The following is a 27,562-nucleotide window of genomic DNA, read 5'->3' on the forward strand; positions in this document are numbered from 1 at the left end:
ACAGACGAGCACACAGACAAGCATGCTAACACACAAGCACATACACACACACACACACACACACACACACACAGACGAGCACACAGACAAGCATGCTAACACACAAGCACATACACACACACACAGACGAGCACACACACACACACACACACACACACACACACACACACACACACACACACACACAGACGAGCACACAGACAAGCATGCTAACACACAAGCACATACACACACACACACACACACACACAGACGAGCACACACACACACACAAAGACGAGCACACAGACAAGCATGCTCACACACAAGCACACCTACACACACACACACACAGACGAGCACACACACGCACGCACACACACAGCATGGTTGTCTGTGTGCTCGTCTTTGTGTGTGTGTGTGTGCTCGTCTGTGCTCGTCTGTGTGTGTGTGTGTGTGCTCGTCTGTGTGTGTGTGCACTTGCACACAGATGAGCACACACAGACGAGCACACACACACACACAGACGAGCACACACACACACACACACACAGACGAGCACACACACACACACAGACGAGCACACACACACACACACAGACGAGCACACACACACACACACAGACGAGCACACACACACACACACAGACGAGCACACACACACACACACAGACGAGCACACAGACAAGCATGCTGTGTGTGTGTGTGCACGCTTGAACACACACACGCACACACAGATGAGCACACACACACACACACAGACGAGCACACACACACACACACAGATGAGCACACACACGCACACACAGACGAGCACACACACGCACACACACACACAGACGAGCACACACACACACACACACACACACACAGACGAGCACACACACGCACACACAGACGAGCACACACACGCACACACACACACAGATGAGCGCACAGACAAGCATGCTGTGTGTGTGTGTGTGCGCGCTTGAACACAAGCACACACACGCACACACAGATGAGCACACACAGGCCTGTGTGTGTGTGTGTGTGTGTGTGTGTGTGTGTGTGTGTGTGCGCGCTTGAACACAAGCACACACACACACACACACACACACACACACACACACACACACACACACACACACACACACACACAGGCCTGTGCTCACTCACGCTCATGCACAACCATTTCTTATTCTTTTTACTGTCGACTGACGCCAGCGCAGCAGCAGCGTCATGAGCGGCACCCGATGGCGAGCCCCCCCCCCCTCGCAGCGGTGGCGAGGCTGCCCCCCCCCAGCGGTGGCGAGGCGGCCCCCCCCTCCTCCCAGCGGTGGTGACGCGGCGCCCCCCCCCCCCCCGCTCCCAGAGACCGCTGCCTCCATAATGAGCAGGCGCAGTGAGCAGCGCACCTTCACAGCCGCGGCAGCGTCAGGCCTCTGAAAGCGAAGCCTCGCCGACGCCACTTGTCCTCACGCTGCCGAGCTGCTTCACGGCCGGCGGTTCTGCAGCGGGGACGCACCCGGCGGGCCCTCCGGCGGGCCCTCCGGTGTGCCCTCCGGCGGGCCCTCCGGCGCGCCACGGTTACCCGTAAAAAAGATTAAAAACACGGGACCGTTTCTCGGAAGACGCCTCGGATTTTCACCCCGGATTTTATGTTTCCACAGAGCCAAAAGTCGTTCCTGTTCGTGCGAGGTTATGTAACAGTGGCCTCTTGTGGCGAATTCGGCATGCGGCGTGGCTCTGAAACCGGAAACGCTGGGCCTCGGTGATGGTGGAGATTCGACTGGTGATAAGAAATCCAAACGCCGGTCGGTGTAAAATGCAGACTGCCCGGTCTCGGACCTGCAGGTGGGATGTGGGGTGTGGGGGGGGGGCAGGAAGAGGCCTTGGGCTGAGATGAAATATTTATTTGCGCGGGATATTTTAAGCCCCTGACATTCTTCCCCCGGCCTGCTTGCAGTGGCGCCCCCAGAAATTTTTCATCGGGGGGGGGGCCAAATGGGGCCACTGAAAATCTTGGGGTGGCACACCAAAACCAAAAGCCACGACTGAATTTGGGGAATTCTGTGCTGCTGTTGCAGTATACTGTATAGGCTAGTTGAAAACTGTCAATATGAGAGTTAAGAAAAATATACATTGTTGATTTAAATGAACAGCACCTAATGTAAGATATATCAGATAGAAGCATATTATGCAGAATCAGAAGCATATTCTGCATATGCGACTCGTGGCTGGGGGGGGGGGCAGGGATAGTATCAGGGTGGCCGTGGCCACCCCTGGCCACCCCTTGGGGGCGCCACTGCCTGCTTGTAGGAAATGGCCTCCGTTCAGCGCCGCTCTTTTAGAAAGACGTGCGCTCAGACGGCGTCCAGCGGGGACACGGGAGCGTCCGCCCGAGTCGGGTGATCACCGCTGGGAGGGCAGCGATGGTGGCCCTCGAAGATTCATTAGCGTCGTTTTGATTCGCCGCGCGAGGCCTTTCGAGTCACCGCCGGGTCAGCGTGGGTCAGGTGGCGGCGTTGTGCCGGAGCAGCGAGGAGATTCGTGACTTCTTAAGAAGAAAAACCTCTTTGTGTCTCAGACGTAAAAATAGCTTCTTCCGTGTCTCTTTGGGACTATGGACCCTTTTAAAAAACCAAACCGGAAAAATCGAAACCGCATATTTTAATGATGCCTCGGAGGCTTTCCCCCCTCTTATTTAGATTTTGCATGTATTCACTAAATTGCGGTTACTTATTAATGTTGTCTGTTAATTATGTAATAATCTGGGGTTTTTTTTTCCACCTTTCTCCCCAGTTGTACCCGGGCCAAGTACTCCCTCTGCCGATCCGGGGAGGGCTGCGGACTACCACATGCCTCCTCCGATACATGTGGAGTCACCACCCAGATAGCAGACACATTTGGGCCTAATCTGGTGGGGCACTTTTGGTACTTATGGCTCAGTTACAACACTGGCAACTGTTGTGTGGGCCAGACGTGGCCCAGATGTCATAAACCGGGCCAGACTTGGGTTACAGCAAGTGTTGTGTGGGCCAGACGTGGCCCAGATGTACTGAACTGGGCTTGACTTGGGTTACGGCACATACTGCGTAGCCAGATGTGGCCCAAAGGTAATGAACTGGGCTTGACTTGGGTTACGGCACATACTGCGTAGCCAGATGTGGCCCAATTGTAATGAACTGGGCTTGACTTGGGTTACGGCACATATTGCGTGAGCCAGATGTGGCCCAAATGTGGCCTAAGTGTGGCTGAGTTGAGGCAGCCACACTCACCCTGAGTCAACGCCGTCATTCAAGGCCAAATGTGGGCCGTAAGATAACTGCAGATGTGGGCCATATTTGGGCCAAAGATTCTTTGCTACCTGGGCAGCCTGACAGTGAGGAGTTTCGCCAGGTGGACGTAGCGCGTGGGACGATCATGCTATTCCCCCCGCCGAGCGGGTGCCCCGACCGACCAGAGGAGGCACTAGGGCAGCGACCAGGACACATACCCGAATCCGGCTCCCCACCCGCAGACACGATCACTTGTGTCTGTAGGGATGCCCGACCAAGCTGGAGGTAACACGGGGATTCGAACCGGCGATCTTCGTGTTGGTAGTCAATGGAATAGACCGCTACGCTACCCAGACGCCCCCTAATAATCTGTTTTTGGTCTTTGTACACTGGGTTCTTGTAGAATAGCACTGGTGGCCACCTTGAAAATTTTACAAAATCCAGGCGATGATATGGTGACACGGCTAAAGTGATAACACGTTATTGTGTCGGAAATAATCTCATTCATTATTCAAATTAAACCCTTCTGTTTTGTCCTCAACCCTTTTCCAGGGTCGACTGGAACAGTTCTTGGTCTTTTTCAGTGATGTCTCTGGGTTACTGTCACACTTTATCACAACCAGCCCACGTCCTGCTCCATCTAGGCATCAACATCATATCTAGGAATCAACTCTTAATGGCAGGCATGCTTTTCCTCAGACCAACCCTCAAACCGTGAGGCCAGTCCTGCTCTGGCTTATTAGATCCGGTCTCACTTCAATGGTTTCATGTGGTTTCCATACGTGGTACCTTCACACGACCCGGGCTTGTTTGAACCACTTACACAAATCCCATTTAAGCTACTCCTACCACAAGTAATGAGTTTCGGGAGGTTAGCAAATTCATCCCCACCTCCGTGCAGAGATCTGCGTATGCGGCTCAGGCATCAAAGCTGACATCTGCTAGCGTAGCGGCCTGTGTTACTGCAGGTTGTTTCCCCCGTGGCGTCTCGCCCTTGTTTGTTTGACACCTGCGTGGTCTTTCTGCAAACGAGGATTTTCTGATGTATTCATGTCGGTCTCATCTATCATGATATCTCACGTTACCATGTTGTGTGTGTGTGTGTGTGTGTGTGTGTGTGTGTGTGTGTGTGTGTGTGTGTGTGTGCCTATTGGCCCCAGAGGAGCTGTCTGTCAGCCGTGATGCGTGGCCCGACGGGTTCGTTGTCCCTTCCGAGATCTGATCTGATGCATAGTTTGCTGAGCTTTACCCTGCCCATTTGTCATCCCTACAAGTAAGTGTGTGTGTGTGTGTGTGTGTGTGTATTGATCATCCATATTACTAAGGTGGGAACACTGGTGGACATGTGCCCTATTGTGTCTGGTGTCCTTCTTGCTACCAGAAGAGAGAGTATTTCCTGTTTGAGCCCAGTAGTTTTTGATAACGAGCCTGCATAATGAGCGTGCGTCGTAAGCGACTATATATTCAAAATTGCACCCAAATGTTTAGTTTTCTCGCTCAGAACTTAAATCGATGCACAAGTTTGATGCATAGCCCATTGTAATAGCAATACTGTGTGATTTGTTCCGTTATACAGCAGAAGGGAATTGAAGAGAGCACGCTGGATGGCCTTACCACAGAACTGCCCCTAGAGGGCAGTGATGACCTTTTCTTCATAGTCACCCTGGACAAACAGACAAGGATCCAAGTGCAACGGCAGATAAAAAGTGGAAATCCAACACCTTATTTTCCGCTCCTTTAACCCACACAGGTAAAACACAATGCGGCTTGTACACCAAACCAGACTAAGGGGCAACTTTGTGAATCGAACCCGTTAAAGATGCAAAGCACAGACAGAGGCACAGTTTGCATTAGGTTAGAATCAGCCTAATGAAAAGGCTTGTACGGATAACAGGAGAGGATACCGGGGCAGAAGCGCATGAGAGTAAAGTGAAATGTCTCCCCCGCAGCAGGGTGTGGTGCAACTACGTTGGGTTACAGATGGGTCCCACGGCGCAGGTCTCCTCATTACAAGCTGATGAGCAGACTGCACGCCTGCATGACTGCTCAACCGTGCTGCTGTGGGTATGGTACCATCACCAACAAACACACACACACACACACACACACACACACACACACACACACACACACACACACACACACACACACACACGTGCACGCTCACACCCACGCATGCACACCGCCACCTGCCCCACGCCTGCATCACCATGGCATCCTTAGAGAGACCAGCAGGCTGGCTCTGGCTCAGCCCTGCTCCCGGAGTCTGTCGCGCTCTGCCTAAATGCCCCGGTTTCAGCCGAAAGAGAGGGCTGCGCTGCATCGCCCCCATCAAAGCAAGGCTAATGACTACGGCGGAGATGGAGCTACAGCGAGTCGGGCCCCCAAGTGTACCAGGGTCGATGCCGAGCGGTGCTTAAAACCACAAATGTAGTTCAGGACGAGACGGTGGCTAATGGCTACGAGCATCTCTCTCTATGTGCCAGGTGAAATGAGCTCCTCGGGAGCAGAACCCTGACGGTTTGACCAGCGGTTCACATCCGTTGACTGCTGTTAGAATTTGGGCTAAAACACGGCGAGTAGAGAACTTGTAGCATTGTAAATAGGACACTGTAGCGGTGTAACACAACGGCAGATGTGTAGCGGTGACTAATTGCCAGCTGGCTACAGCAAACACCCGTCTCTTTCTCCCGTCCCATCCCATCCCGTCCCATCCCATCCAGGGAACAGAATTTGTGGGCCTGAAGAAGAAAGCGCCTTCCACCAACTGTTCCGGAAGAGTTGCAACAGCCTCGGAGCGGGAAAAGAGGTTAGTGTGTCTTCCTTCTTTTCAGTTGTTGCTTGTTACGGAGGGATGCGGGGCGCTGGAGTGTCAGGGAAAGTTCACAGGGAAGAATTTTCACTGAAGAATATAGCCTTGCTCCTCCTCCTCTGCCTTCTCCTCTCCTCTCGCCACCTCCTCCTCCCACTTCTCTCCCTCTCTCTCTCTCTCTCTCTCTCTCTCTCTCTCTCTCTCTCTCTCTCTCTCTCTCTCTCTCTCTCTCTCCAACAAAAAGGCTATTAATAGAACACCGTGCTCCCTCTCTAAACTGCAGGGAGCATATACCGTGCACTTAAAGGAGAAGGTAGCTGAAGATACCAGGAGGCGTTTTTCGAAAGATGTCCTCCACACACAGACCCCCCCACCCCCCGCCGGCTGGCTAGAAAGACACTAACTGAATGTCCTAAGAATAACAACAAAGGGGCCTTTGATCGATTCATGGCATTCTGTACCGGCAGCACAGACACGTCTCTCTCTCTCTCTCCGGCTAAAATTATCCCTGCAAATCGTCTCGCAGACTCATCACGCCCAGTCCACGCGTACACGGGTGTTTTTGAAAACGTGGCTTTTTCTTTGCATTTCGGGCCTATCGTCCACGTGCAAACTACGTTTTAGGTCACTGAAAATGGACCTTTTGGAAAACTCCTTCCAGGGTGAAGATTTTCAGAAACTCTGTTTTCAGTGTTCGTGTGTAGACAGGGAAAACTGAGTTTTGGGCTTCTTTTTTTTTTCAGGTTTCTGATTGGCCAACATGGCTTTAGGGTTAGGGTTATACTGCCGCATGTTGGTTTGGCATGCTCCTGACAGCACTGTATTATGTTTTCATTCGGACGGAGTTTAAAAAAAATTTTTTTTTTAAAATTATTGCTTGTGTGGACGAGAAAAGCCCCGTTTTCAAAAATACCCGTGTACGTGTGGACCGTACCCAGATAGCATCCGGATGTAGGCCACTTCCGGCAATGATGCGGCACTGATGGCCTTCTTCTGGCCCTGACAAAATGGATGTGAGCCTGAAGTGGCCCACATGTATAATAGCAAATATGGCCCAAATGCCAAATCAAATGTGGGCCTTTTTTGGCAAAGATGCGGTGCTCTGGGCAACATGTCATCTGGATGTGACCCTGAAGTGGCCCGTGTGGTAAATGGTGAATATGGCCCAAATATCACAAAACAAATATGGGCCACCTTTGGCAAATATGTGGCACATGCAGCATTGCTATGGCTTGGTCCAGGCCCAGATCTGGCAAACAGGAGCGGACCGCCCAAGTGCCACCATTCCACGTGGTATGTGGGCCGGATGAAAGTGTCGCATGTGGGACGGGTCCGGGCCACAGCAATTTTGCTATCTGGGTAGCTGCCTTAGGACCCGTTCGTTAGCCTTAGGTGGCTAACGAACAGGCGTTTGGCAGTTTCGGAAGGAAAAGGCTCGATTAAACACTTTGCAAAACAGCAGCTCCCGCATATTCCAGAGTCAAATGTAGGAATGTGTGTCTCTTCAGACACACACATTCCTACACAGAGGAGCGGGAGATCAAGAACGAGGACAGCGCACACATGAAACACACAAAACACAGCTGTGATTGGATTATTATTGGCTTCATTACTGATATCACTTCGTCATGGTTAATGATCATTTAGAAGGATTATATGCATTTTAATTTGACTTTTGTTGTTGTTGTTGTTGTTGTTTCTTGTCCATAGATTGTCCTTTTGTCTTGTAAAGTGCAGTTTAATACTACTTTTTAAATCCAGACTTCACATACAGTATATAGTACATGGTTTTGCTCCATAATCCATTGTATTTTTTTATATATATATATATACGTATATATATATATACATTATTTCCCTAACATTTCATTTCATAGAAAGAAAATTCTTTATCCACTGTACGAAGGTCGATAGATGGTTTCAGGCCTTCGTGATATGGGGGAGGAAGGGGGTGAGGTGAGCAACTGTACATACCATTTTAGTGGACGCCACACATTTAGGCCCGTGTACAGGTCAAAGAAAAACACGCGAACCTCTTTTCTCAGTCACACACATGCACACGGATTGCATATTGGTCAACTCGTTCCCTTTGCAATGAGACCGCCCCTCCCTCTCTCTCTCTCTCTCTCTCTCTCTCTCTCTCTCTCTCTCTCTCTCTCTCTCTCTCGGTGGAAATGGAAAACATGCAGCGTCTGATGTTCAGATTATCCCGGTGACAGCAGGTGGGCCTTTCAGTTCAGAGCTCACGGCACAATTCAGACTCATCCCAGAAGTTCGGGAAACTTCGAACACACACACACACACACATACACCTAGGGACAATTTAGTACAGCCGAGTCACCTGACCTACGTGTCTTTGGACCGTGGGAGGAAACCGGAGCCCCCGGAGGAAACCCACGCAGACACGGAGAGAACATGCAAACTCCACACAGAGGACGACCCAGGTTGACCCCCCCCCCCCCCCAAGGTTGGATTATCCCCGGGGCTCGAACCCAGGACCTTCTCACCGTGCGGCGACCGCGCTAACCACCGTGCCACCCCAGCGAACATACAATCGGTGCCAAATAAAACACAAAACCATCACGTGAACCCTCTCGCGTGTCCAAGCTACAAGGTAGGATTCCTTCTCTGCACAGGTTTCCCGGTGCACAGGGTCTACTGTGGGGCATCCGTCTCACAGTGTGGATTTGCTGGTGGGTCCCTCGACAATGGAGAGATGTTATGCTCGACGTAATTAAAAGATGACCTCTATATACTGTGTATTATTCACTGAATATAAACACTTAACGTTGTAAATCTGCAAGCACAGTCGTGAACACTTGTGCTTCAGAAGAAAGTGATATTTACCTACAACGCGGTGAATTCCCGATCATAAGTCGCTACACAAAATTGGAGATGATGTGCCCGATTCCCGAAACCTACAGAATAAACATGCTCTCTGGTTTTTTTTTTTTTTTATCTGTCAGGAATAGCTGTCGATAAAACGGCGTACAAACAAAGAGGAATATGATGCATTTTGCATGCATAGAAAATTAAGTTTTGTTTTGTTTTTTTTGTTGTTTTTTTTTTGGTCAACTCGTGAGCATTTGACTTTCCTTTTAGTCCTCGGGCATGCAGTGCGGTCGCGCGCCGTCACAACCAAGCTAAGACGCCGACGTTCAGCGGTGGATGCACACACGATGTAAACCAACGCACAGTTGTGCGCCTACATAACCCTCTGCGTCGGACGGTGTGCAGGTCTACCGTTTCGTGGTGCTGTGAGGGGTGATTTTTTCCTATGGCGAGAATATCCATCCGTCCGTCCCTCATCCAGACCGCTTAATCCTGCTGTCAGGGTGGTGGGGATGCTGGAGCCTATCCCAGCAGTCACTGGGCGGCAGGTGGGGAGACACCCTGGACAAGGCCACCAGGCCAGAATGTCTCTTCGCCCGTCTTCTTGACAGACTATGTCCTCCGTCGGAGAGCTACAGACAGATGTAAATATTGCTTAACAGCTCTCGACAGACGCCGGACCGTGTGAAGATATCTAAAACGTGTACATGAACAGGAAAGGGTGGAGGCGCAAAATTAATTCTCCACCACAGCTGTCGTCATCCGCCCCCTTTTTGCTACTCTCGGTGAAGCAGAGGATCCAATCGCTTCGGTTTATTTGCTCCGTACGACCCTTTCGAGACACGGAGGTGGCGTGTGTTGGATAGAGAGACGGTGTCGGAGGCCTCGTCTCGGCCAGTCACACGAGGCGTCCTGAGCAACATAACGGCAGCGGTGGCGACCGAGATTTAGGCTACTGCAGGTTTAAAGACTGTAGTCTGCAAAACAAAACTCCCCCCCGAACCGAGAGGCACATGCCTCCGCTACTGCTCTGAGCCCATTTACGAAGTAAGCGTGACAGGATTCATCGGGACATTTCCTGCTACGGACCCTCTCCTGATTAGTGACCCCTCGCTGGCTATTTGGGACATCTTGAGGAAGACGGAGAAGGGCCGGAGATGAAGGAGCGAGAGGTACGAGGACAGCCTAGGCTACGCCGACGCTAATTCTCACCCTGGCTTTATTGATGTCCCTGCCATTAAACGTTAGCTTGGCAGTGTCGAGTGGATAAATGACTCTTTTGCTGGACGGGAGCCTGGAAAACGGGCCCTGAATCACGTTGGCTGCCAACTTTTGGATAAAGCGGGGGGTGTCCTACCGATTCAGCTGGCGCGAATATGTCTCGGGAGAAGACAGCCAGAGAAGGACGTCTGCTCTCGCCAGTAAAACTCTCTGAAGCCATGGGTTAGGCCAAACCCCGTGTGACTGCGAGGCCTTTGATGGCCTGAGATGCAGAAACTGGTCAGGGGAGAACCAGGTTCACCGCCGTCCTCCACGGAAGGCAGTTTCGGACTGAACATAAGGGAAGTTAAAGGGGAATCCGGTGTTAAGTGCCGAGGCTTGCTGGCCGACACACCAAAAATGCAAAACCGCCTCTCTATTGGCTAGTAAAAGTGTGTCTTTGGCGGTCTGTATGGATGGGTTGGGAAATACGCCTCAAAGGAACGAAGTGTTAATTTCATTTAAAAAAAAAAAACAAAACAAACCAGGGCCACAATTTGAGCGTTGTGTCGAGACTCTCGCTTTCTCTTATACGACGAACATTGCATTTTCTTAAAATCTCAGATAAAAAGTATATGTATACTGTATATATATCTATATTTATATATCTATACACATGTGTATATTGAAATAAATATTTCTCTCTTATTAACTGTAGAGCTTCTTTTTTTTTTGTGTCACAGGAGTTTCCTCAAACGTAAATGCATGCTTCTAGGGATGTTTTCGAGGTCATGCAACATCAGGAAGGTAGCGCGAACCCATTTCAATAGAGGCAATTAAGGGCAGGCGTGCTTCCGTACACGAGTCCTTAAAAAAATGCCACATTCGATTGTGGAGATGTGAACACGTGACGGAGTGGCAGACGAGAGCAATGCCAGTCTCCTCGCTCTGGTTCTCCTGGATTTTCTTTTCTCTTTGTTTTAAGATTAATGTCGGGGGGGGGGGGACCCCTACGTCATGACTCTAGAATTTGCCTAAACTCACTTCTTGCTAAAATCTACTTTTCAGCAACCTGGTGAACAGAGTCCGTGTGAATGGTGTCTAGGCAGAACGTCGTGTTGAAACGTGGTTTCTGTGTCCGAGGACGCTGAGTCCTCCAGGCTGAGGGCAGACTTGGGCCTTATGTACCGATACGTATCTCTTCTTCCTATCGTAATCGTTTAACATACGCTTCTTATGTTCCTGTAAAGACTTAACTGCAGCTAACTTTTTTTCTTCTTTTTAAGAGTGTGATGGACACCGGGGTTGTAAAGAGGGCAGCGTACAGACAATATACAGCGGTGCGCTGAAAGCGAATGGCAGTTTTGTGGAACGAGTGTAAATCCTCACTGGGACAGCGACATCATGCAATAATCTACTGACTACATTTACTTTACACTACCTATCTCACTACAGTATCAGCGAAGTCACGGGTGCCTACCGTCGTATATGAGTTCAGTATGCGTATGAAACCAAGCTTAAAAAAACAAAACAAAAAAAACCAATGAGACAGGAAGAAACATTCAAGTTGTCCTCAAAGCTCTGCAGCAAGACCAGTTACGGTGAATGGGGTGGGTGGGGGTTGGGGCGAGGTGGGGTTGCGTTGCAGTACATAACCCGTGTAAGACCAAAGCAGTGAAAAAGTCAAGGCCATTCTCAGTCATTCATCAGATACTGATGTCTACCGATGTCTAAAATAAGGTGTCGAACCATGAGCTCGTAGCGCCGATGGCTGTCATTCATCCTTGAAAACAACGTGGAGTGCTTCACCACCGGTCCCCTCAACCGAGTCGCCCACGGGCCACCGTGGCGTGGCGGAGTTTGCTTGTTTTTGATGCTCACACATCCTTTTATCTCTTAAGTATTTTCTTTCTCTCTTTTTGTAACCCCCAAAACAGTTTTCATTGGCTCCGGGAAAGCAGCATATGAAGCAAATAGAGATCATCGGAAGGGCAGTGTGCCGAGGAATACGGGGACTGAAGCATGGGTTTATGTTGGGTCTTTGTTTTGGTTTTTGTTTTTTTACACCCTTTTTATGGAAGAAAAACATTTGGGGGGGGGGGGATTTTACTTGATTATGTTCCCCCCCCCCTTTTTTTCCCGCTTCTTGTAGGTGCACTACTGTTGGCTAATGTGACCGCGAGATTCTAGGCATCGTTTTCAGAAGGGTCGCACAGACAAAGCCAACTCGCATGCAGAAATCTAAATGGGGAGAAACTGGGAAATGTCATACCGTCTTACAGTTAGTGTTGTTTGATATTCTTACGAGCAAGGCGTGAGGAGTGAAGACAGGATGGGGGTGGGGTGGGGTGGGGTGGGGGTGAGCATATGGTCTTATTCCATTTTTTTTTCTATCACTCGTTGCTTAAAATGACTAGAGCGTCCTGATTTCTATTGCCTTGATATTCCAGCATGTGTGAGGTGGGACGCAGCACACCGTGTCCCACCCAGTTGCTCGGCTCCACGTTCCCCATGGTTGCGGTGGGTTCGGTGGTTGTGGCGAAAGCGGCAGATTGACTACACATCTGTGAGCATTTTGGTGATGTTGACATAGTTTGTGTTGGCAAGCGTGCAGTTGGCTGTCTTAAGGTTCTCCTCCTGAAAGTCCTCGTTGCTGTTGTTCACCACCTCCTGGATCTCCATATAGTCTGATTTACTGATGGTAGATCCACTCCTGCTCCTCTTCAGCTCCTCCGCCGAGTCAGCTTTGGGCACGTTGACCTGCAGGTACTGGGCCTGTTCCTCGCCCTCCGTCTCACGGTGGTAGAAGTAGTTGAAGTTGGAGACGATCACGGGCACGGGCAGCGCAATAGTCAGCACACCGGCGATGGCACAGAGGGAACCCACAATCTTGCCACCGATGGTGGTGGGGACCATATCGCCATAGCCGACCGTTGTCATGGACACCACGGCCCACCAGAAGGCGTCCGGGATGCTTTCGAACTGGGACACGGGCTCGTCGGCTTCGGCAAAGTAGACGGCGCTGGAGAAGAGGATGACTCCGATGAAGAGGAAGAAAATGAGGAGACCGAGCTCCCTCATACTGGCCTTCAAGGTCTGGCCCAGGATCTGAAGGCCCTTGGAGTGACGTGACAACTTGAAAATCCTAAAGACTCGTACAAGGCGGATGACCCTGAGAATGGCTAAGGACATGGCCTGCTGACCCGCTTGGCCATCCTCTGGTTTCTCGGCCAGCTCCGTGCCAAGAGTGATGAAATAGGGGATGATGGCAACAATATCAATAATGTTCATGATGTTTACAAAAAAGCCTGCTTTGCTAGGGCAAGCGAAAAAGCGCACTAGGAACTCAAATGAGAACCATATAATGCACAATGTCTCCAGAATAAAGAAGGGGTCAGTGAAGTAGGTGGATGTGTAGCTGATGATGGTGGTGTTAGTCTCGGGTGAGAAGATCTCCGCGTGGGATTTGTGCATTTCGTCCTCATCGTTGCGGAAGACGGGGAGGGTCTCCAAACAGAAGCTGACGATGGATATGAGGATGACCATGACGGAGATTATGGCGATAATCCTAGCAGGACCTGAGCTTTCCGGGTATTCAAACAGCAGCCAGACCTGTCTCTGGAACTCGTTGTCGGGGAGCGGTCTCTCCTCCTCCTTGATAAAGCCCTCATCTTCTCTGAACATTTCGATGGCCTCCTCCCCCAGCTCGTAGAAGCGGATCTCCTCTGAAAAAATGTCAAGTGTGACGTTGACCGGCCTCCTTAGTCGGCCCCCTGACTGGTAGTAGTACAATATGGCGTCGAAGCTGGGTCTGTTCCTGTCGAAAAAGTACTCGTTCCTCAGCGGGTCAAAATACCGCATCCTCTTTTTGGGGTCCCCCAGTAAGGTCTCCGGGAACTGGGAGAGGGTCTTGAGTTGTGTTTCAAAGCGAAGCCCTGAGATGTTGATGACCACCCTCTCGCAACACTCGTGGTCCGCCTCGGGGTCGTAGTCCTGCGGGTGCCCTGGGTGCGCGGCCGCCTCGTCCGAGGGGTCGCCTGTGGCGACAGTCATTCTGCAGGGGGAGGAGGCCTGCACTTTTCAGTGGGTCTGGGTCCTGCAGCCTGGAGAACTGCAGGGAGGGTCCGGGAAAGGGAGGGGGCTCAACACCGTAAAGACCTGACGGCCACAGGATGCCACCTAGGAGCTGTCTGAACGCACGGCAGACCCCCCAAAAAAGGATAAAAAAAGACAAACAACAGTGTCAGGTAACTCTTAGACAGAAATAGTTCCAGTTCAAAACCTTAACAATGCCATTTGAAATGAAACAAGAGTTGTCAGGAATTTGCCTCAATAGAGTGTAGGGAGCAAAGCTAAAAAAAGACAACAGGGATGAATACATGCAGATTCCCCGTAAATCTCCTTTAATATAAGGGATGTGGCACTCGCTTGACGTAGGAATCCATTTGGCAGTGATTCAGTTCTGACAGACTTGAGGCTTTACAGTATTGCACCTGACTGGGGCCAATTAATATGGAAATTAGAAAAAAAAAATCCCTCTTGCACAGCAACTGGCTCCTTGCAGGTAAACTTAGCAGGTAAGCAGCATATAGACCCGTGCTATAGCTCATGAATCTGGACATCTGCTAGCACGGATCTGCTGCAATGGACCATATCCATTGAAATGAACCGGACCACCTTCTGCAGTGAAGCCATGCATGAATATAGCGATGCAGTAGGCACCAAATTCATACAGACAGCATCCTATCAAGAGTATCATGAGAACACTGCAGTTAGAAACACAAACATAAAGAGATGCTGTGCCCCCCCCCACCCCCAGATAGATCTGTGTGCCAAGACCCGGTAAACACCACATATTAATGCACTTAACAATAGTTTGTCTGAGCATTTGAGTCAAACTAGTCTCAAATGGAGCCTGTCTCTGAAATATTCAGAAACGTCAATAAATTATTTATCCACAGAAGGAAATAGATTTCAAGAGAGAGAGCGAGAGAGAGAGAGAAATGTATCTCCACTCTGCATCATCTCCACCTCCACAGTACATGCATATTTCCATATATACATACATATATATGTATATATATGTAGAAAATAACCTCCATATAGCAACAACCAAGACATGAATGATCAGCTGCGGGCTTACTAACGACACGGTGAAGTCATTAAGACAGAAAATCAACAAATTCAGCCACGAAGCTTCACTCCACAATGGCCATTTCGACGCCCAGACACCGAAGGTAAATATGAGCCGGTGTGCCTCATGACAGTCCCCCACAGCCTACCTGCGGACATCTTTCTCACATCTGGAGAGACAAGAATGCTACACACTGGACACCGAGGACACACGGAGGAGGCAAATATCCAGATGCTCAGCGCTCAGTCTTGCTACCTTTGATCCCTCAAAGATGGGAGAAAACAAAAACGGAAAGAAAGAAAAGGAATTTTCCGATTCAGGTCGATCAGATCCACCTCATGTTGTCCTGCAGCATCCTCCGGTTACAGTAGAGATGCGGGTGTGTCCTCGCTTTCCCCTCCCCGGCTCCTCTCTCTCTCTCTCTCTCTCTCTCTCGCTCCCTCTCTCTCTCTCTCTCTCTCTCTCTCTCTCTCTCTCTCTCTCTCTCTCTCTCTCTCCCCCCCCCCTCTATCTCCCTCGCTCTCTGTCCCTCTCTCTCTCTCTCGGCAGGTTTGTCGTGGGATGGCGATTGACAGAAAGGGGAGGGGTGGGCTGGGATGGGTTGCGTGGTGGAAAGAAGGGACGGTGCTTCCCTTGATAACCAAAAGGTGCTGGGATCAGCAGAAACACAGCCCGCCTCGACTTATACTATTATATATATATATATGTGTGTGTGTGTATATATGTATATATATGTATATATAGGCAAACTGCCGGCTGTGGCTGCAGACAACCGCGGAAAGGTATACTCGTCCCGATTATATACAATAAGGATATAGGATAAGGTGCTGCTGCACGCGCAGGGAAAACAAGGGTGCAGCGGAGGAGTGGGTCGTCTCTCTGAAGGGGTGATCGTCGGGGACGTGCTGGGAGATGGTCCAACTGATGAATGCATGCGATGACCCAACCCGGTCGCGCCAAATCTGCGCACAAACAAGACGATATTACACTTTGCGCGCAGCGCACACGCCAAAATCCAGTTTTCCACCACGCCAAAATCCAATTTTGCTCACTGTTGGTGCATATAGCTCTGATATATAAGGTGCATTCTCCATAATGAAGGGCTCGATGACCCCCATCTTACGGAGGATGCACCCTGTATATTAGAGCTATATGCGCCAACAGTGAGCAAAACGAGTCAACCCGAAGGAGCAACTTCTGCGTGTCGATACCAACTTCCACACAAGATCCCGCACATGCGTCACGCTGACAGAGTCGCGTGGATTTTGCCATTATCACACGGGCATATAATTAAATGCGATCTGTTTTCATCACGTGGGAGGGAACTTAATGAAATATAAAGTAAGAGAAAGTCAAATGAGACATGCACAGACGGAGCCGAGCGCGCCCCGCCGCCCCGCGCGGGCTCGGCGCGCTCGCTGCTGCAGTCCCATGATCAACTAGATGGTGGAGGGAGAAGGGCATGTGAAGAAGACGCTGACTTGAGACGACATGCGTGAACGCATCATCCTATACGTAAGTGAGCTGGATTATGCAATTTCACAGAGTCAGAGCCGAATCGAAACAAGTGGCCTTGCTGGTCTTTGTCTCAGTTCAGCGGAGGTGAGACATGCTGGCTGTTATTTCTCTATTCATGGTATAGACACAGTGTGTGTGTGTGTGTGTGTGTGTGTGTGTGTGTGTGTGTGTGTGTGCCAAGCTTATAGTCAAAGCTGCAGTCGGGCATTGCTCTGCATACAAAGAGACGTGCTGGTGGTGATGGAGAAAGCCAGGGCTCTCCATCCGCACTGTACCACTCCTTACTTTCTCTGCAGTGTGGACCACTTAAAGGGCTACACATCCCTAACTTTAAACAGCAACCAGACCATACTGGCCATACCCTTTTCTTTTTTTTTTTTAAATTTTCTTGACTCCTCTCTTTACTTGTGAAATGTCATTCTTAAAGGCACAATCAGCAAAATCCTGACTTTATCCTGTAGCATCAGAAGTGGCCACCGGTTATCGAGGTGGGGTTGGAAAGAGCTGTTGATGGGTAACAATTGCAAAACGATAGCTTAGATTTGTGGCTTTCAGAACCCGCGTTTTGGCTCCAGAATCTTTATTTTAGCAAATGAACCACTAGAGGGCGCCCCGCTCTATAGAAATCCAATGATCTGCCACAAACCCTACGCGTTCTCACGCGTTTATCTTGCAGTGCATTTATGCCCGGGTCAGACTACACGACATTTTTTTGTCTTTCACGACTTTCAGACTACTGCCATAAATCCGTGTCCTGCCTTGGCCGCCAGACTGGCCACACTACAAGTATGATCCCGACCCGCCGTCGCATGCTGTCGTCATCACGTCATCTGCCGTCATCACGGCCGTACGCGAGTTCATAGGTCGTCGCGGAGGCGGGTCAAGAAGCGTCGATCGCGGAAGAAGCGCCACGTGTGACGCTGGCGGTCTTGTGCTCGGAAAAGGAAAAGAAAGGGATCGTGGACCCGTCCCTGGGTGTCACGAAGAGGACAATACGGGCTGTCTGTCCTTCGAAGACAACTTGAGGTAACGAATGTGTCCATGTCACGAAAATTAGCCTAATTAGCCTAGCTAGCTATGTAAACAGAAGGTCCCCAAAAATGACTGGCTTTTGGGAATTGTATGACGTCACTCTGGTCAATGAAGATGCATTGATATGTTTTAATATCAGGTGGTTTCACAGTCACTTAAACTGACATCAAGAAAGCAGCCAAACAGCGCCAGTTCTCTTTGCTGACCACCACCTCGTATGGGCTCAGTACAGCGTTATCGTTAACATGACATATGGCGTTACTTCTTCTTCTCTTGGTCTACTGGCGGATCGCAATCTACTTTAAGGTGCATACCGCCACCTACTGTACAAGAGTGTAACACCACGTCGTTTTACCCTATTAAATTCTACCCACCAACCTTGTGTCGCTTAAGTAGAGCGCCTTCCTGATGAGTTTAATCCCCTCCCCCTCGCCTTCTGTTCGCCATCTTTGTCCACCTGCGCGCGCCAGGGAGCGTTCTGTTGTCCCGTTGGTCAGCGTCAGGAACGCGTCTTCGAGCGTCGGTCAGGGGTGTCGAACTGGACGGAAGATGGGCGTCCGGGTGGCGTGGCGGTCTATTCCGTTGCCTACCAACGCGGGGTCGCCGGTTCGAATCCCCGTGTTACCTCCAGCTTTGGTCGGGCGTCCCTACAGACACAATTGGCCGTGTCTGCGGGGTGGGAAGTCGGATGTGGGTATGTGTCCTGGTCGCTGCACTGGCGCCTCCTCTGGTCGGTCGGGGCGCCCCCGGATCGGCGGAGAGGAGGTGGAGCAGCGAACGGGACGGCTCGAGAGGAGCCGGGTAATTGGACGGATACAAAATTGGAGGGAAAATTGGAAAGGGGGGAAAAAAAACTAGCTGGAAGATGTAAAACTCTGACACGCTAGACTTGTCGAGTCGGGGTCGTGGCGCGTCTTACGCTGGTCTTGGATCATGTCACACTACAAGAGCGTTTGTCGTTCTCGACACCGATCGGTGGTCGGCAGCGATGCAATCGGGTCGAAATCGGCCTGAATTCGTGTGGTTTGAAAAAAAAGTAGAATACATATTCGTGTTGCTTTTGAGGGCAAGCAGCATGGGTATAAAACACTTGTCCGGTGTTTTAAGTCGAGGCAATTTCCTTTGTATAGCCCAGTGTCACAAATTACAAATTTGCTTTGACAACTTGATTACCTCTTCACTTGACGCTCCTGCAGGATTTCCTCGCCAGCCAGCTCGTGAGCGTGCGATGTATTGTTGCGAATTCGTGGGGAACCGCCGCAGCCGGGACGCGAACCCGGGTCTCCTGCGCCACGGGCGACTACTTTAACCAGTCGACTAAAGGGTCTGATCCGTTAGCCAAGGGCTAGCGAGTCTAGTCATTCGTGCACGTTACAGTACCCACCCTCCTTAGGGAAGTGCGTCCACGCACTTCACCAGCTCCCTCACCCCTCCCTCACGCTCTCACCATCCCACCTTTGACACCATCCATCCATTGTCTTAACCGCTTATCCTGCTCTCAGGGGTCGCGGGGATGCTGGAGCCTATTCCAGCAGTTATTGGGCGGCAGGCGGGGAGACACCCTGGACAGGCTGCCAGGCCATCACAGGGCCGACACGCCCACATACCCATTCATTCCTAGGGACAATTCAGTACTGCCAGTTCACCTGACTTACATGTCTTTGGACTGTGGGAGGAAACCGGAGCCCCCGGAGGAAACCCACGCAGACACGGGGAGAACATGCAAACTCCACACAGAGGACGACCCAGCCGGGATGACCCACCAAGGTTGGACTACCCCGGGACTCGAACCCAGGACCTTCTTGGCTGTGAGGCGACCGCGCTAACCACTGTGCCACCTTGCGGCACTTCTGACACCAATGTAGCGAATTCGGGGGGCAGCCGGGAACCGCCGCAGCCGGGACGCGAACCCGGTTGTCCCACACCACGGGCGACTACGTTAACCAGTCGACTAAAGGGTCCGACCCGTTAGCCAACCGGTTAGCGAGTCTAGTTATTCGTGCACATTACAATATCATAAGCATTTGTTGCTTCATTTGTGGGCTGCCATTGCTCATGGGGCAAGGTCTCGCAGTATTTCTCACAGCTGATTAAGTCTTCTCGGGTTCATACATGGCATACGCTGTCGAGTAGCCGCAGTGCTCGAGCCTCAAGCACTCTGGTGCAGACAGCCTCCTGTTGGTCTTCGCGAGGTCTCCTGGTATTGCTGGTAACAAAGATGGCTCCTTCACACCGTGGGAGGGAGGACAAAATACGTCTTAGGCGGTTCTGAATAGGCTGACAAAAAGACAAACGTTTCGGCATCGAGCCTACGTTACTGTTTGCACCTGCAGAAATACCTCTGGCAGCCAACGAGCATCGCTGCCTGATCCGATCAATATCAAGTCAAGCACCAATATTTTATTATTATAGCATAAATCACCGGTCCCAAGAGGGCTTTAAAATCACATTACATCCCCTCGCAGATAAAACATATGATAGTTGCCAGTGTATGGCTAACCCTAACCCTGCCCTTTGACCCCTCGAGTCGGGGGAAGAAATTTCCACAGGGGGAAAAAAATGATCAGGGGGGAAAAAAGTGGTGAAAGAAAACGAGTGAAATTTCACCTTTTCCCTCCCCAGATAACCGACACATGATCTGATAGGCACAGCAAAACTGCACTCATCTTTCTCAATTATTAAGAAGGCAGCGATATTAGGGAGTATTAGGGCGGCCGAGCGTGAAATATTAAAGCAGCGTACATTCGGACGTTCGGTTTGGTGAATCGGCGTATGGCGAATCTGGACACGGTACTATATAAGTCTGATGAGGCGGCTGGAGATGTGCGAGCTGTACTGCTGACGGAGGAAATGCTCCTCGGAGGTTATGTGGATACGACAGCACCAACACTGCATTAGACGTCCCCCCTGATTTGTTCAATACTTCTTTAAGGCGATGTTGGATATTACGTCATCTGAGTTTGTAATGGCATTAGGTCTACTGTGCGTATGTGTGTGTGTGTGTGTGTGTGTAGCTTCTTTTTTTTACGCTGTTGTCAGTGGTTGTATTTGTAGCCTTTCCTGGCACCCAGGCTTATTAATAATAGATAGCCGGGTGGCTAAAATAGAACAAATACTCCTTTGTTATGCTGCACTTTTCTTTTTTTCTTTTTTTTTGTTACAGTGGAGACCGAACTCAGATCAACTGTGCTTCCCTCTCCCACCATCAGTTAATTAGCGGGGGGTTGATCGGAGGCGACCTTCCAGATGAGGCCAAAGGTCAGAGGGGAAATCCCTCGGGATATGACCAGAGGAGGCAAAAGGACAAGAAAACTAACAGAAAAGGGGTTAGGGGATGGAGTAAAGGTGGTAGTGTGTGTGTGTGTGTGTGGGGGGGGGTGTAGGGTAGGGTGGGGTGGGGTGGGGTGGGGGTTACGGCTTTGCCAAAGTTGTTGCTGCAGCTCTTGGACCAATAAGGGCTCCCGACCTCTTCCCTTCTGCTTGTCTGGTTTACTGGCTGATATGGCGCACACACACACACACACACATGCCAGCATGCATGCAAACATGCACACACACACACACGTGCACGCCCCTCACTGTCTCCTAATGGCTTTCCCGGGTTTGTCATGACAGCGTAGCCATTATTTATGAGCTGAGGGCCCTATTTACAGAGACTGTTAATGCACTTCTCCCGTGCTCGGGTCACATTGCATTAGCCGGCTTGCTTTAATTAAAAGCGAGGGTTTCTAGCACGCTACATGTGCGCCATGTGTTTTAATCATGTGGAGAGACGGGGCGTCTCGTTCGCCGAAGACGGGGGCGACAACGTTGTGTTTGTTTTCTAAGGGGTATTGATTTCAGGACCTCGCCCGTCGCATGTTATGTAGAGACAGAGAGCCGAGACGCTGAACCTAGGTGAGACAGAAAATGAAGGGCCCTTCTTGTTGAGCCGTACCGCCCGGTCACTTCCCGAGTTGTGCACGTAAATTACGGTACCCGGGCAGGATTATTTACCATTCAAAACTGAAAGAATGTGTACAACTGCTCCTGGACCCTCGTCCAAACCATGTGTAGTACTCTTTCATCACCAGACCAGAAAAGTGAAATGTTTCTGCGTAATTCGTAGCCTGTTTTAACGTTTGCAGTGTCAGCCGTTAACAATATTTGGCGGTCTCCACTGTCAACAGAGTGGAAATGGCAAGAATTAATAGCTTTCTAATTCCTGCAGGCTTGAAGGGGAGGCCGGTGTAATTACTGGAGAGTCGGCTGTACCACGAGCTCCCGAGTGGCCCCCCGCATTTCCTGAACCGCCAGTCGGACCCGAACCCTGGAGCGGCAGTACTTAAAAGTCTGTATGTTGGTGACATGGATAGGCAGTGTTGTGTCGCACACTTCATGAAAAGATCCCTCGAATTCCAACTCAATTGGAGTCGCACGCACGCACACACACATTACCCCCCCCCCACACACACACACACAGTATAATACCATTACCAAGTTCCAGATTCCACCATTATGAAGTCTAATGACCTTGTTATGTCTATTAGCAGCCCACTGGCTAACATAATAGAGTACAATTAGCGATGTCGGCAGTGCTCAGTGATGACACGGCGAGGCCTTTCATGTTCATGCTCTGCACCTTTTGCATCTGTCGTATAAAACCCAGGTTTTCCGCTTCTAGATGTGATGATGCAATACCTTCCTGCATGTAAACCATTCCCTCACCGGCGAATTACTTCATGCTAAATATTTACAACCTCTGTTAAGCGTCTCGTGCTAAAATTACCTCGGGCCAATAGGGCCTCTGCGTTTTCTTTTTATCATTGTTACTCTTCCTTTGAGGTGTTTTGTCACCCCACAATCTCACAGCTGAGGATTATTTTCTCAAATGCAATTTTCGTTGAGACTTGATTTATTTACCCCCTCCGGAGGGGGGTGAGTCGCTGCAGAGGAGAAACTCTGAAAGAGGTTTCCTGCGAAAACGGGGCATTTCCAGGTCACACATGCTTCCACCGCTCCGGCTCGGAAGAGTGGAAGTGTAGCGAAAACGAGAGATGGAGGGCGCAGAGGGCGGAATAACAAATTCTGGTGCTGTTTTTCCCTACCCTTCCCTGTGTCCCTGCACGCATCCCGAAAGATGGATGGAAATGAAGGCGTGAGGTTGAAGCGAGGGTAGAGGGTGGGGGGTAGGGGGGTTAGAGAGAGGGGTGTTGGAAGAGGAGGAGAAAAGCACAGAAGAGAGGAGGAGGAGGAGGAGAGTGAGTCAGATTGGGCCCCGGCGGGATGGAGCCAGACTCTGGAGAACTGCCAGAAACCAGGAGAGACACAAGGACACCGGTCCACCGTAGCGTACTGCCAAGCTGTTATTCAGTTGGCTAGATCACTACACACAACACCACGGGAGCCCCCCCCCCCCCACACACACACACACGGGCGTGCCCAAAATGGCCCCCGTTCATGATCTGTACCTCAGTTTATTGAGGTTTAACTTCATCCCCTTGCATGTACTTGTGTATTTTCAGACCGTAGTTTGTTTTCAGGGGCGCAGAGCCGTTGCTGCGTTGAGATGCGCCGCTGTCGAAATGCAAAATGGCGACCTGCCAGACTCTAAACTGCAGCAAAGGACTATCTCCGAAATGATTAATGGGTCACACTTCCACGATCTGGGACCTGACCAAAGAAAAAGTTCACATCTGCGCTTCACTATCTGGCTTCCTCGTTTGCCCTTAAAGTACAAAACATCAGGAGAAGGAGAAGGAAAGGTGGCTATTGCATCGCTGTACGGACGGACTATGAGTCGGTCGGTGAGTGAGTCAGTCTATCTGTTGCAAGGGAACCCTTGTGGTGTGCTGGCATACAATACGTCTGTGTAAATGAGTGTGATTCACTGGGTTGTGTTATGGATATAATATTGTAAAAACATAACATTGTAGATGTGAATAGTGATGAAAGTCAGAGAACCCCCCCCCTTTTTTTTCTCTGCAATTGTACTTGGCCAATTATACCACTCTTCTGAGCCATCCCGCCCAGACAGCATCCGGATGTGGGCCACTTCAGGCAGTGATGCGACACTGATGACCTTCTTCTGACCCTGACAAAATGGATGTGAGCCTGAAGTGGCCCACATGTATAATAGCAAATATGGCCCAAATATGCCAAAACAAATGTGGGCCTCTTTTGGGCAAAGGTGCGGTGCTCTCGGCAACATGTAGTCTGGATGTGACCCTGAAGTGGCCCGTGTGGTAAATGGTGAATATGGCCCAAATATCACAAAACAAATATGGGCCACCTTTGGCAGATATGTGGCACATGCGGCCTTACCATGGCTGGCCCAGATCTGGCAAACAGGAGCAGACCGCCCAATTGCCGTCATTCCACGTGGTATGTGGGCCGGATGAAAGTGTCGGCTGTGGGGCGGGTCGAGGCCACAGCAATTTTGCTATCTGGGCGGTCGCTGCTCCACCCCCTCTGCCGATCCAGGGAGGGCTGCAGACTATCACATGTCTCCTCTGATACATGTGGAGTCGCCAGCCGCTTCTTTTCACCTGACAGCGAGGAGTTTCACCAGGGGGACGTAGCGTGTGTGAGGATCACACTATTCCCCCCCGAACAGACGCCCCGACCGACCAGAGGAGGCGCCAGTGCAGCGACAAGGACACATTCTCACATCCAGCTTCCCACCCGCAGACACGGCCAATTGTGTCCGCAGGGACGCCCGATAAAGCCGGAGGCAACACGGGGATTCGAACCAGCGATCCCCGTGTTGGTATGCAATGGGATAGACCGCTACGCCACCCGGACGCCCCTAAAACTCAGAGAAACTCCAAGTGAATCTTTTACTTTAATAATTGAACTACTGCTTCTGGTCCTGCTCCTGAGAGGGGAAACAAAACAAAACATTGGTGAAATAATTTCACCTCAGTTTTTTCCTCCAGTTCAAGTCCCTGCTGCAATATGCATATCGACGTCAACTTGTGAGCATTCATGCAAGAATATGATGCGATGTCTGCTGCGGCACGAATGTGTGCACGATGTGGAACTTGCAGGAATTTACAACTACCTCTGGTACCGCTGGAAATTAGCTTGGGTCACACACAGTCCGGTCGAGGTAATAAACTACTGGACTCGGTGTGATCCAGCCACCGGCTCTGCAGTAGACACCGCAGCTGGTGCTGGACATCTGGCGCATTAGCCAGTTTGCAGGGGTCACGTCCTCTCAACAACAAGCTATTAGTCTTCTAGTGAACGAGTCCACCTGACTTATCCGCCATAATTCTCAACTTTTCTGGTTGAGAGTAACACACAAACACACGCACACACACACCACACACCACACACAGGCTTCTGAAGTGTGTCTTAAAGCAACAGAGTCATGAAAACGCTGAATAGGAAGTTGATGCGTTCAAAGTCAGCATTGTCACTGTCGTTGGATAACTTTTTCTTTTTTTCTTTTTTTTTTGCTCAACCTCGTTCTGTTGCTACGGAGACCGTCTCCGGAGACGGTTGAGCCGATGGTGGGAGGAGGCAGGGTGGTGACATCATGCCTACAGAGTTTCTGGTGCCTCTAGGACACATCAGGTAAAGTCACAGGACGGTGTGACAAAGCAGTTTTCTCTCTCTCTCTCTCTCCCTCCCTCTCTCCCTCCCTCTCTCTCTCCCTCTCTCTCTCTCTCCTGGCTGGCTGGCTAGCTGCAGTGGGGAAATATGGACACGCAAAAGCGGATAATAGAAGACAGTCCTCTCCATTGTCATGTCTGTCCGCAGCGGAAGTGCCTTCTGTTATGCAGAACAGTGGTCTACATGACATTCTACGCCCATTTCACGGCTGGCTTAGTATTTCATCCCGTTTCGGGGGGGGGGGGGGGGTGGGGGCGGTATGCTTCCCTTTGACATGGTTTCTGGGCTTCTCTTTTGTCTCACTGAAAGCGCCGAACACTGAGTCTTGATCCAGAAGAGTGAACTTTATGAAAAGCCCCCAGAGTGCCATTACATATCCTGTTGAGAGCAGATGGATAGATGGCACCCAGAGAAATAATGGCGACGCGTCTGATGGTTGCTATTCGTGGCGGTGCTGAGATACCGTTTTAGGGCAAATATAAAAATATCATAGGGTGGTGCTGGAAGGGGGTGGGTGGGTGGGTGCTATGTTGCGAATAATCGGATCAGATGTAGCCCCCCGCGTTTCCTTCACAAATGTGTCGTTGAGAGTCTTGGGGGTTGGGGTCAAGGGTGACGAATGCGACGTCTCTTTGCGGCAGACCCCCCCCCCCCCCATTGGGTGTGCCGGGTGACACGGGCGGTGCTCTGAGGCGTCGCTCCTCTCACACGGCGAGTGTTGACGTGCTGAGGAGGAGAGGGGAAGCCCCGGGGTCTCCTCGAACCCCTGCTGAGCATGCCCACCAGTATGGTGACGAGAAGAGGGCCAGCTGTGGAGCAGAGTGTGTGTGTTTGTGTGTGTGTTTACAAGTGCACATTCATGCATATATGCTTATACAGTGTACATGTGTAAGTGTGTGTCTCTTTACATCTCACCTCATGCATTTGTGTTAATGTACCTGTGTGTGTGTGTGTGTGCGTGTGTGTGTGTGTGTGTGTTTTTTCCCCAGAATGCTAACACTTGGTGCCAAGGATTCCTCAGTGGAGTGCATCCGGGCACACCAGCTGTGGCCATCTTACAGCTGTAGAACAGCTCTCAGGCATGCTCATTCACACACACACACACACACACACACACACACACACACACACACACGACACAGGAAGTCATGAAGGTTTGCACCCTGGTTTCTTGGTGCTGTGTTGTACTGTATGCACAGGCCCGGGGCTGGATGTTCTGCCCATCTAAAGTAACATGCACAAGTCACGTAACATGTCAGCATCAAGTATTACGCAACACGGGGGGGAAGTCGAGCGCACCGTCTCTTGGCTGAGAGAGACGAGCTCTGAAGTGTGTTCATTACTCATTCAGAAATTGTACGGGGTTTACCCCCCCCCCCCCTCCCATGCAGCTGTCAATGAAAGTCTCTGAAAACAAAATGGCTGTGGAGTTTGTTTTTGTCGAGTAATCTCCTCTTGAGCTTCCTAAACTGGGGCAGGGATGTGTGTGGGGTGAACGCGGCAAGACAGATATTCATCCATCCGTCATCCGAACCGCTTATCCTGCTCTCAGGGTCGCGGGGGTGCTGGAGCCTATCCCAGAGGTCACTGGGCGGCGGGCCGCCGGGCCATCACAGGGCCCACACATTCACACCTAGGGACAATTTAGTACGGCCGAGTCACCTGACCTGCATGTCTTTGGACTGTGGGAGGAAACCGGAGCCCCCGATGGAAACCCACGCAGACACGGGGCGAACGGGCAAACTCCACACAGAGGACGAACCGGGACGACCCCCAGGGTTGGGCTACCCCGGGGCTCGAACCCAGGACCTTCTTGCTGTGAGGCGACCGCGCTAACCCCTGCGCCACCGTGCTGCCAAGACAAGCATTATTGATTATTCATCTAATGTTTTAAAGAAATCATGTCTCCAGTCTTTGCGTTAATATTTTTTTCCGGTAATGATTAGTTGATTAAATGAAGCTGGCTGAGCTGTATGAGGTGGAATAGAAATGTCTCCTTGACATTACGTGCACTACATTTCAGAGTTTAAGTAACCTAAAATACAATGTATGACGGAGAAAACCTTAATTATTCGAGTGAGATGGAGTGAAAGGATCATTTTGTTTTTTTACAACTTTTTTTTTTTTCTTTGCTGTTGTGTGACGGCCTGTCGGCCTGTCCAGGGTGTCTCCCCGCCTGCCGCCCAGTGAGTGCTG

At 50.6% G+C, this 27,562-nt stretch overlaps 1 protein-coding gene and 1 long non-coding RNA gene across 2 annotated transcripts; one reads left to right on the forward strand and one right to left on the reverse strand.

Annotated features, from left to right (window-relative positions):
• The first annotated feature begins 4,974 nt into the window (after positions 1-4,974).
• LOC130106975 (uncharacterized) lies at positions 4,975-26,459 on the forward strand. The gene is made up of 3 exons (XR_008809782.1): positions 4,975-4,989; positions 5,189-5,303; positions 26,356-26,459. It is a non-coding gene; the product is annotated as an uncharacterized LOC130106975 (long non-coding RNA).
• LOC130106974 (potassium voltage-gated channel subfamily A member 2) lies at positions 12,640-14,136 on the reverse strand. Its single transcript, XM_056273349.1, has one exon. The coding sequence runs from the start codon at positions 14,134-14,136 to the stop codon at positions 12,640-12,642; it is 1,497 nt and encodes a 498-aa protein (XP_056129324.1).
• Positions 26,460-27,562: the final 1,103 nt, after the last annotated feature.

This window comes from Lampris incognitus, chromosome 2 (assembly GCF_029633865.1).
Source record: "Lampris incognitus isolate fLamInc1 chromosome 2, fLamInc1.hap2, whole genome shotgun sequence".
Lineage (NCBI taxonomy): Eukaryota > Metazoa > Chordata > Actinopteri > Lampriformes > Lampridae > Lampris > Lampris incognitus.